Consider the following 11,456-nt stretch of genomic DNA (forward strand, 5'->3'; position numbering starts at 1 on the left):
TTGGAGGAGGTGTCAGACCAAGCCCTCTGGTTCCCGGTCCTCATGTTTTCACGAGCCCAATTCATGCGTCCTTCACTTCTGTCACTAGCCTGCAACAACCTGCCCCTCCGCAAGTGCTGACGGCGACAGCCCAGCGCGCCGCCTGGCTCGGGCAGCTCTTCAGCGCGCCGCTGGGTTGACACAACAAACACAAACCAAAACCTCCCCAACCCTACCGTCAGGTTATGCGAGCGACGGCAGGGCACTGCTGGTCCGGGGTGGGCTCGGTGTGCTACGGCCAGCTGCCCCAACCCCACGGCACGCGAGCAGGAGCAGCCGGGTCTGGGGGCTGCGCGTGGATGCGGGCTCTTGAGCAATCTGCTGAGCTCACACTTGCCATCAGTGGGACAGAGAGCAAGGCAAGGGATTTTATTTCTTATGGCTTTTGGATTCATTTGCACATCGTGTTACAAAAGTGACAGAAAGGGGAGGGTTTTTTTCCATAAATATTCCTATTTCTTCACTCTCGCTGGAAAAAGCCACCCTTATGGTTTCTGGAATGAGCAATGACACAGCTGTATTTCTCATCTGCTTCATTGGAAAGTTTAGGGCCCTGTCCTATCAACGTTTCTGCGTATGCACAGCTTAAATCATGCAAGCAGTCTCACTGGCTTAAAAGGGAACACCTTGCACAAGTACAGTGATGCACACACAAGTGTTTACAGAATTCAAGACTAAAATGAGTGACCGTATGTAAACCTCTAGCTTGGATTTGAGCCATAGGAGAAAAATAAAAAGGGGGAATTTACACAGCATATTTACACTTACACTTCTTTAAGAAGCGATTCTGTTGTATATACTTCAAGCAGGTCATTTAAAAAACCACACAGACGTAGAAGAACGGTATTAGAAGTCGTTTGATCTCCCACCAGGGCAGGTGCCGACTGAAGCGCTCCCGATGTTTGCCATCGAGAAGCCAGAGTCCCTCAGCTGAGCCACTTCCTGGAGGACAAAGCACATCCGAGGCGAGTCCCAGTGCCGGAGATTGCTGGAAGAGGAATGTGGAGACGAGAGCAGCAGGTCGAACTGTTGTCCTGAAACCCAGAAAGCAAGTGGCAGAAAAAAGAAAGAGACTGCTGAGCTCGCTGCACGAGTATCGGGCTGGATTGGTACAGCTAGGGCAATTTGTGCGTGCACTTTCAGCCTTATTCTCCAAAATACTGTGATCCTTCATTAGACAAAGTGTTGCTTGTCCTTGATAACCCTTGGAAAAGAAAGTCCAACGTGGTGCTTTCTTGGTGAAGGGCAGAGCAAAGTTATTTTCCCCTCTTAATATTCGGTCACCAGAGCCAGCTCCGGTGTCAGGTTAACAGTGATGTTCTTATACAAGGCGTCATATGTGACGTTTGGAAAGTAGTTCAAGTTATTGAGGCCGTCCAGGGCTTGCCTTTCTTTCGACTTCCTCAGCAAGGCATACCTGTGCGATGAGAACCAGAGGCCAGAGTCACTCCCACGTGCCCCACAGAGCCCTGCAAAAGTCCTCCCAACACTACTAGAACACGCTTACAACAGCCAGTCCCAGCAGCGGCTACAGAACAACAAATTCCTGAGCCCTTAATAAAGATAACCATCACATTTTCTATATTCCATGTTGGTAAATATCCCAAACTTTAGAAAATTAGAGTCCATCACTTGATGGAGAGCAAAATGCCCTGTGCCACCAGCAAGCACTCAGCTGTGAAAACGACCTGTAACTCCTGCCTGAAGCCTGCAGGTCCCATTCCTAGGAGGAGGGGTCCTGCTGAGCCCTCACCAGCCAAAACATCCCAGAGAAAAGCAGCTGATGGGTGCTGTGGCCCTTTCCATTTTTAAGAGATTGGACCGTGAATAAGAGCAGAACTAAAAGGTTTTAGTCCGAGGGATGGATGGAGGATGAGGAAGTAAAACTTGAAGAATGATGCTTTGGGGAAGTAAACTGCAGCTGGTGCTTAAAAACAGCCTCAAGCAAATTTAGGGGCAGCATGATGTGATAAGGGCTAAAGGTGAGAGGGAAAAAATAAAACAAGTAGAAATGTCTCGGTGGGACAAGGCACTCACTGTCTGCACCGCAGTGCTGGGGGCCTGGCAGCACCAGTGGGGGAGTGGGAGCTGGGGCTGAGACCCAGGGACAAGAAGCACCAGGGAAGGGTTGTGCCAAGGAGGAAGAGGAAGATGCCAGGTGAGAGCAAAGAGGGAAGTGCCAAAGCTGCTTTCAAAGAGATGACAGCATCAGGGCATGGGCAGGACACACTGTCTGGATGAGCACTTCCTCCTCCACAGTGAGAAGTGTCGGGTCCCCCTGCTCGGGTGGGAGAAGCAGAAGGGCTTTCAGACTGCAGCAGTTAGTGGGTGAGCACTGTGGGAAGCAGAGGTTTCAGAGGCAGGACACTATGGGTATCTATTGCTAAGCCTTGCTTAGGCTGGGTGTTGGGCTGTAGACAGGGCAGCGAGGCAGGAGCACCCAGCAGCACGGGTATCAGCCTCACCGGGGCGAACTGCTGCCTTGCCCGACTTCACACAGACCCCCTCCTGCAGCACTGCCCCACAGCTCCTGCTGACATGGAACTAGGGCTCCTGGCTGGGGCCAGGAGAAAACTAGGGAAGCATTAGGAACAAGAGCTCAATCCCAGTTCTCCAGTTTTCCCTTGCATAGTTTTCAGAAGACTCAAATTCCACGAAGTTCCTCTGGCAAATGCAGCCATTTGACTAACCCTCATACTTCCCAAAACAACCCTGGCTCCTGGACAAAGGGGTCAGAGCTCTCCTGGAAAGCTCCAGGGAGAATTTATACCTTTGCAAAGGACAATGTGTTCATGCAATACTTGTGCTCCTTACGTACAGGGGCAGCTGCTTCTCCCGAAGGATGTCTGAAGTCTCACAAGAGAGCAAGCCCTGAATTCAGGGGCTCCGTACACCCAACCCAGTCTGGGGCCAAGAGGCAGGAAGCAAAGAACAGAGGGAGCAGTTGCTCCATCTCAGTGCTGTCGTGGAATTGTGCTGGAGCTGCTGCCATCTCCCTGTCTGCATACACCATCATGGGATGAAACCAGTGCAAGTGCCACCCTCCAACTCAAACCCTAAAAGCTGCCCCCCTGCCCTCTGCAGGCTGAGCAAGGCCTCCTTCAGAACTTAGATCAGGCTCTCCTACACACACAGAAGCTCCTCTGATATTTGGCATTAGCCATCCTTTTAGGAACATCTCCCCCTCAAGATACAGGACAAGTCTTCAGCCTGCCATGCTGACAGCCCCCTCTTCTGGATGGCATCCAAGCAGCTACAGCCACAAAGCAAAGACCCCACATCACAGGGATGTGGGGTAGAAAACATAATGGAGGAATCCAGGCGGTGCTCTGCCTCCATCACCCGCAGTTAGTTTCCTTCAGGAGTTAAGGCTGCGAGTGCCCTCCAACAGCTGCAGGGAGCCTTGTACTGTACACACACTGCATGAAGGGCTTTGGGATCCTTAAAAAAAAAATTCACTTGCCTTCCTAGGAACTGCACTTCTCCCCGATGATGGTGGGGAATTGATTTGTATTTCCCTGTGTCTCCTTCTGGTCGAGTCACTGAGTAGCCTGCGTACTGCACTCTGCGTTAGAAAGGGAAAAAATATAATAAATAATTAAATAAAAATCAGCTGTTGCATTTGCTGCGCTGTCAGCCCTTGCAGGTGGCACAGTTAGTGTGCTTGGGGCTCTTACAGCAGCTCTGCCTCTCCACCCAGCAGCTAAGCTTATGCAAACCTCCCCGCTCCAGCCTGGGCTCTGGGCAAGTCACACGGCACTCGGCACCTCAAGGCTTCAGCTCAGCCGAGATCAGTTTGAGCTCAGCAGCGTGGGACATGGCACACAAAGCCAGTAATTTCCTAACCAGGAATTCGGTTTGTTTCCAACCTACTGCCTGTGCAGGCTGGAGCAGCCCCCGTTCCCACCAAGCCATGGAGGCAGGAGAAGCAGAAGCAGCAGGCCCAGCACCAGCCACAAAAGTACCACGTGCCACGCTTGGCTCACAGAGCCACCACCAAAAACAGAGTTCAGGGATGCTGCCTGAGCCCATACCTGTTCCAGAGGTCGTCGTCTTCGCCCCCCCAGCCCCAGAAGGCGTTAGGGAAACCGTTGATCTTCTGAAACTGCTCGACAGTCAGGCCGCTCACCCCACCAAAGAACTCGTTGTAAGGGAGCCTAAGCAGGAGAGAAGGGGTTAGGGCAGTGCCAGCCAGCGCTGCAGCTCTCCCGTCTGCGTGGGGAGAGCCCGAGCTGTGAGGATGCTTTTCTCTATTCCCCTCTCATGGTCGCTTTACACACAGCCCAACATGCAAACCCAGATTCGTCTTCTGCCTTTAAAAAAAACATATAAAATCCAACACCAGCTCCTGAATTATTATGGTAGTGGGGAAGAACAGTGCTTACAGATACATGTATTTATCCAGCTTGGCCGCGAAGTGCCTCGGCATCTGTCCACACCCATAATAGTTACGGTCATTTTCTGGTATGTGGTCCACATCGTGAAAGATGAGACAGTCCCAATCCAAGTCCTTCATTGCTTCCCGAAAGCCAACGTTGAAGAGCATGGCACGGTTAAAGGGTTGGTTTCCAGCCTAGGAGGGAGAAAGTTCCTTCAAGGGGAGCCCCGTGCAGCTGGTGCTTCGCGTGTGCACTCTCAGTCTTGTCTAGAAAACTGCGGAGGGCAACCTGTTCCCACATCGGTGCCGCAGAAGGTAACGATGTATGGCAACACACAGACTAGTGAGATCAACCGAGACTGAAATATTCAATTTACTGTAAAGGAGCAAAGCCGAAGATGCTAAAGTCTTATTACTCAGACACATGAAAAAACACCCACCCCAATATTGATCAATCTTTTTAAGATAGAGCTGAATATGGAGGTACATTTACTGGGTAGACGAAGCCAGATCGCTTAAGTGACAGGTTCACGTACATTTCTAATGACAGTCTTATGCTTTAGATTCACAAAAGTCTTCTAGCTACTGCCCAGACAAACTCATAACTCTGGTCAGGACATTCCTGTGCATAGGGGATGCTCCCCTCAACTACTACAGAGATACACAAAAATAACGCTGCATTATTTAAAATGCACATACCCAGTTCAAAGTTGTCTTTTTTTAAAAGCACCTCCTCCAATACAAGCTTTAAAAAAAACCCAAACCCTGAATCTCTACTTAATTTTTTTTTAGATTAAACCAGTCATTTTTGGGCACACCTCTTCGCTGTGCCATTTTTTAGGCAAAATGGGACAACTTAAGCATTGCAACGTGAACCGCAAACCTTTGAACGATGCGATCTGGCAGGTGAGTGCCTCGGGACACAGCGCCGAGCTACGCTTGCAGCTTCGGCAGACATTTCTAGCACAGCCCATCCACGCCCCAGCGGCTGCCGCCCCGACCGCCCCAGGGCTGACTCACTTGTTCCACCACGTAAAAGGCGAACTGTAAACGTTGCCGCTGCAGCATGGGAATAAGGTGTCGGAAGAGGACGGGAAGATGCTCATACCGATTGCGGAATGGGATCAGGATCGCCACCTGAGAGGAAGAGGACACAGCTTTTACGGCACCGCACCAGTGGCTCCTGCCACAGACTGACCCCCCCGCTGGGGAGTGGGACTAAACATGGTCTCTTGGCTCCCCCATGGAGGGCTGGCCAGCCTGAAACCCTTCCATCCCCATGGACAACATGGACATCCTATTCACCCTTTGGGGAATTGTTGCTTTGGGGAAATTCAGCACAAGCTTGAGTGGGATGGAAACCTGCAACTCCCCCATGCTGCCTCAGCCCAGCGCTTCAGGGGTGGGAGGGTAAAGTGAGGCCAAGCAACTGCTACCATGCTGCCCTAAGCCACCACCCTCGGGGGATTGGAGTCCCCAGCGCTGCCACCTTGCCATTCTGGGTCACGTCCTACCCCAGACAGGGCAGCAGGGTGGGTGGGAGGCGAGCTCCCTGCCTTAGCAGTCTGTGCAGAAGCTCAGAGCTGACTCATGCATCGCTAAAGCAGCCCTTGAGCTTGGCATCTCTTCCCCAGGCACTGCAGCCCCACACTTCAGAGATCCTTATATTCATTACTCTGGAGCTGCAGCACATCACAGATGCTGCCATCGACATCTTCCCACTACCCATCCGGGTGTCCCTGTTCCCTCATGCTCAGCAGGGAGGACACGAGGCTCCCCAGGTCCCCGGTTACCTTCCAGCGAGGCAAGCAGTCGCTCGGTTTCCAGTGGCCTCCCAGCTTGATGGAAGGGTCTTTTGAGAAGACCTGGTGGATGTCCTCCATCGTGATCTCGCTCATATTTACATCGATGGGGCCCTCTGCAGAGACAGCAGGGAGAAGCAGAGGAGGGGGTCAGGGACACTGTGGTCCTGGGGCACCCAGTGCCTGATCAGACAGTGCTCTGCTGCATCCCTGCCCCCCATCCCCAGCACTGAATGCAGGCTGCCTCTTCTCTTCCCAAAGCAGCAACAAAAACAATGAGGAAATGCTGCTGACATGACCTGTAAACCCTCCATCTCCTCAGCATGCTGACCGCTGGTTCTGTTCAGCCTTTTTGGCCACTGTTGGATTCAGCTCTCCATCAGAAACCCACACTGGCCATGGTACCCTTCTATTCCACATAGATTTCCAGGAGACAAAACCCCACCACCTCAGCAGAGAACAGTTTCCCCTTTTTAGGAAACATTTACCCCCAAAAGCTCAATTCTCCGCTGCAATAATGCTGTGGTGGAAGCTTTCTCCCCGCTGCAGCTCCCTTGGTGGTTCCAGCCTGTCTCCCACAGCAGCCCCTGCACAGCTGTACCCGGCACAGCTCCAGGCTGGGACTGGCAGGGCTGCCGAGGGGTAAAGAGCCACCCCATCGCCACTGCCCCCGGAAAAGGGCTGGCGAAGCCTTTTCACCAGCTCCCAGTGCACAATCCATCTTTTGTCTATGTCTGCCAAGCGATGGGCTCCTGCTTCGGTGGGGAGACATGCCTCCGACATAGCAGGGATTAATTTGTCCGAGTGGGTAAACAATGATTTCCCAGGACAGGACCAGGCTCGGAACAGCACTCCCATTCATGGCCAGGTGCCCAGCGGGGAAAGGTGCAACGCCAGCAAGCCAGGGAACACCACGATGTGCCCTCCAAAGCCACAGGGAGCAGGAGAGGGGTATAGGGCAATCGGGACGCTACTCACTCATAGAAGGGAGCCGCTCGGGACAGGTGTGGTTGGGGAAGTAGGTAAAATCTTCAGGAAGAAACGTTGTGGCTTGCAGAAAGGTGTCATTGTGGTTCAGATCAAGAGGATAATCTGAGGAATGGAAAAAAGTTTACACTTGAGCTGCAGGTCATTGTTATATCCAGCCACTCCCTGTGCCACTGGGAGCAGACTCTAGAGTCAACCGTGGCTGAGGATGTCCCCAATGGCACAGTGTGCCCCCACGCAGCATGAGCTCTGGACATGCCACACAGCTGGGTGCTCATGCCCACCCTGGGGCAGGCAGCTGCAGCAACCGGGGCTGCTTCAGACAACAACACACCGAAGAAACCTTCACGTTTTCTGGCCAAAGGAAAAATTTTGAGCATCCCCTTCATGTATCACAAACAGCTCAAAATGAGCTGCACGCGGCACCTGGAGAAAAAGCTACTCATCACCTTATCCCTGGAGAGCCACAGCATAGCAAGACAGGATGTGGTCCTCCAGAGGGTCTTTTCCTAATGGGCTCAGAGAGGGAAGCTCCCAGGCAGATCCCAATGCCAGCAAAAACTGTCAGTGCAACAGCTTGTGCAGGGAAATCCTACCTCTCCTCCTCCTCAAAGGATCAATACAAACTATCACATTACACATAGCCTTTCCTCTGGGTTTGCATCATGCAAGAGCAGAGGAGGGCCCATGCCCCAGCCACCACAGCAGTGCCCAGCATAGCACATTTATCCAATTCCCCATTACCCTGCACCCTTTTACCTCCTAAGCAACCCCCACCCAGCCTGTTACACCTGCAGATGCTTTAAAGATGTTTTTACATAACCATGAACTTCTGCTTTCTACAGGAAAATCACCAGCTTTGCATAAGACATGTTTAGCCAAGCATGGCCTTTATTTAGGCACCAGAAAAAAGTTCCCTGCCTGTAGTAAGGCATCAGCTGCTACAGGAAGATGCTGCTTCTCCACTTTCTTTAAGCGTCACATGCTTAGCAGAGAGTTGGCCTTTTGGGCTCACAACACCCAGGGCACCAGCACCAACCTTACACCTCACAGAGGTCCTGGAAAGTGGCCATTTAGGGCTGAGGCACCCCGTCCCATCACAGGTAGCCCCCAGACCTAGCAGGATGAGGTGGTCTCATCCCCTCCCATTACCTTACCAGGCACAGGCATTCCCGCCGCAGCTAGCTGCAGAAGCACGCCACGCGGCTGACATTCACCAGGCTGATTCAAAGCAAGAGCAGCCCTGGTTGCTCATCAGCACGGTACAAACCAGCTGGTGTTCAGGCACCCAGAGGCAAAAGAAGGTCTAGCAGCCCATTCCCCCCCTCCCTGGACATAAGGGTTGCAAATGATCTACTGAACAGCCAATTTACTGTAGGTAGCTAAATTAGTCAGTTATTTTACTGAACACAGTGTGAAATTCAGATTATTTTTTAAAGCAGCAGCTATGACCTTTCAAATTAAGCATATATTTCGTTTCAAGAATATATTGATAACAAAATGGTTTCACGCGTTTTATCCTGAGAGCAATTGAATAAACCCAGAATTACAGTGAAGTAAATGAATTGGCTAACATTAAGAGTTAAGCATCTAAGTCATATTTAAGGATAGGGACATTTAAGTAATCTCATAAGCACAGTATATTCTCCATGGCAGAAGGGCTGCATCTAATAACCACATTACTAATATATGAAGAAAAAATGATCTAGTGACAATTTAATTTTTTAAAGCAAAGCAGAGAGGGTTGCCTTTCCCTGCAAGGTCAAAATCTTCCATTTAAATCTATTGGGACAATAAGTGGTACCCAAAATATCTCAGTGTCAAGATAGATATAAAAAACGCTTAGGTTCTGCTTACAAGTATGCTAGATATTATTTTGGATGCTTAATGCTGTCCTAAAACTTTACTACCCAGATTCCCATTAAGCTCCTATCACCAGAGCACACACTCTCAGTACCTAGTCCAGCTGACAACGCATGGTGCAGCGCAGCTCAACTCCTCTTTTTTTTTCCACGAAGGGCTGCGGTTTTTGTTTGCGGAAGCACAGAAGGGACCCCTCTCAACTCACCGAACAGGAAACCTATTATTGCATCTATTAACAAATGCTGAAAAAGTTATAAATTACTTCCCTGTTTTAATACAAGAGGGAAAAAAGCTAAGGGCAAAGAATAAATGCAGATGGATGGGGACAAGTACACTATGCTTCCAGTAGATGACCCTGTGCTCGGTCACTCTGCCATTCAGGGTGGGATATTGCATTTTTAAGGAATCTGCCCAGAAATTGAAGCCCCAGGAGGACACACATACAAGGCAGCATTGCACAAGACACTGCTCTCCCCCAGCCCCTCACTGGGGCATGCATGATGTACGGGAGAGGTTGAAGCTCAGAAACCATCGGCAGCCTCTTATTTCCCAGTGCTCCCAACGCAGCTGGAGCAGGGACAACCAGAGAGGGGCCATAGGGTGTTCTAGTGCCCAAAGTGGTTTGTGACCTGTGCCAGCTCACCCCCAGCAGCAGCATCCCTGCCCCTGCTACACACACCTCTCCTGGGAAGAGGGGAAGGGATGTAGGGATATGACACCCACTGCTGCCTGAGGAGTAGGTCAGAGCAGAGGAGCAGCTCCGAGTCACAATGGGGACATCCAAGACCTTTCCTGGGTCCCTCCCTGCAGCTGTACCAGGTGGGTTTGTTCTCCTGGCTGTCACACATGCAGCAGCGTGAGGAGGATGAACTAGCCAGGCAGTGCCACCCACCCAGATCCTACTGAGGTACCCAAAAACAGAGCCGGGGAGGGAAGACACTGATCGCAGTGTTAATTTAATCCTTGCGGCTACAGTACCACGTGCCTTCCAGATGTCCCCGCCATCCGTCACACGTCTGTTTTGACCTGCCTGCCAGGAAAAGACGTCCAAGAATGGTGCACAGAGCTTGTATATGCTAAAACCGTCCTCACGGCCAGAGTTCTCGGGGCAGGAGGGGTATCAGCCCATGCCTGCGGAGCTGGGACGGATATGAGGCTCGAGCAAAACCAGTTATTTCAGTAGCAGCAGTGCCAGTACCACTGTTGCTAATGTGGTAACCATTTCCAGGTCTGCTGCAGACAGCAGGAGCACGCAGCAGATTTTTGGAGCACGCGGAGCCCCAAGGGCCAGGACCGCAGCAGGATGGAGGCTCTCATGACTATGTCTAACCCTCCTCCCATCAGGGGATCGGCTACTTCCTCACCCTGCGTCTGCTTTACTTTATTTTTCCAGCCTTAAAAATAGCTCGGGCTGGCAAGGAGAGGATGTGACCTGAGGTGTCGATCTCTTGCGCAAGTTGGTAATTCCCCTCCCGTGCCCATCCCGGGTCAGAGTACAGCCGAGCTGGTGGCCGCGCCTTGCACTCCTCCGCGGGCTGGGCAGCAAGGACACAGCTTGTCTTTCTTTATTAAAAAGGACATAATCTTGCCTTGTAACTCTTACCAGCCTGGGCTGAGGACAGAGGAGCCGAACTCCCCAGCAGCGCCGCAGCCTGATGCCAACCACACCAGCATGAGGCACTGGTGACATGTCAGGAGGGAAGGCACACGCTCCGTGTCACACCAGCCCGAAGGCAATGCCTCACCCTGGCTCATGCACAGCCAACTGCATTTATGCTTTGCTGTACCATATTTACACAAAAACTTGTAATCCTGTTATCAGCTTTGTATTACAGATGAACCGCCTGGGAGTGGGAGCCTGCAACTCTGCTGCCTGCATTCTGCCCAAAGTTCAATATATTATTTGTGGCAGATCTCCAGCCAAGTCATTCCAGTTCATCCTTGCATGGGAAGAGTGAAGCTTAGGAGCACAGGGTCCTCCACGTGCACAGAGCCAGGGCTCTGCGCATGCGTGAGCCTGGGAAGTTATTTTTTTAAATATGAAACCTGATCCTTGTGCCGAATTTGAGAGCGTTTACCCTCTGACTGGTTGAAGCTAACAAGTTGAATTCCTGGAAAGCAAAGGGGTTTTTCAGCTCAACATACCATCATGTGAGACGTTTCAAGATTTTTCACGCCTTATACAAGTTAGAAGCATTTGAATTTCTGGTACACACACGCATATATATATATAAAAAGAAATTAATCCAGATATATAGAGAGTATATAGAAACACAGAATGGTTTGGGTTGGAAGGGACCTTAAGACCACCCAGTTCCAACCCCCTGACATGGGCAGGGGACACCTTCCACTAGACCAGGTTGCTCAAAGCCTCATCCAGCCTGGCC

At 51.2% G+C, this 11,456-nt stretch overlaps 1 protein-coding gene across 1 annotated transcript in view; it reads right to left on the reverse strand.

The window, feature by feature from the left end:
* Positions 1-1,118: 1,118 nt before the first annotated feature.
* The window catches only part of B4GALT5 (UDP-Gal:betaGlcNAc beta 1,4- galactosyltransferase, polypeptide 5), a gene marked incomplete at its 5' end in the record, with an annotated part of 10,780 nt that continues 442 nt past the window's right edge, over positions 1,119-11,456 (reverse strand). Inside the window, 7 exons of the mRNA XM_010160387.1 lie at positions 1,119-1,456; positions 3,503-3,604; positions 4,074-4,196; positions 4,425-4,612; positions 5,438-5,554; positions 6,211-6,335; positions 7,198-7,311. Coding sequence (XP_010158689.1) covers positions 1,309-1,456; positions 3,503-3,604; positions 4,074-4,196; positions 4,425-4,612; positions 5,438-5,554; positions 6,211-6,335; positions 7,198-7,311 — 917 coding nt within the window. The remainder of the gene's footprint in view (positions 1,457-3,502; positions 3,605-4,073; positions 4,197-4,424; positions 4,613-5,437; positions 5,555-6,210; positions 6,336-7,197; positions 7,312-11,456) is intronic.

Source organism: Eurypyga helias, unplaced genomic scaffold (assembly GCF_000690775.1).
Source record: "Eurypyga helias isolate BGI_N326 unplaced genomic scaffold, ASM69077v1 scaffold26831, whole genome shotgun sequence".
NCBI lineage: Eukaryota > Metazoa > Chordata > Aves > Eurypygiformes > Eurypygidae > Eurypyga > Eurypyga helias.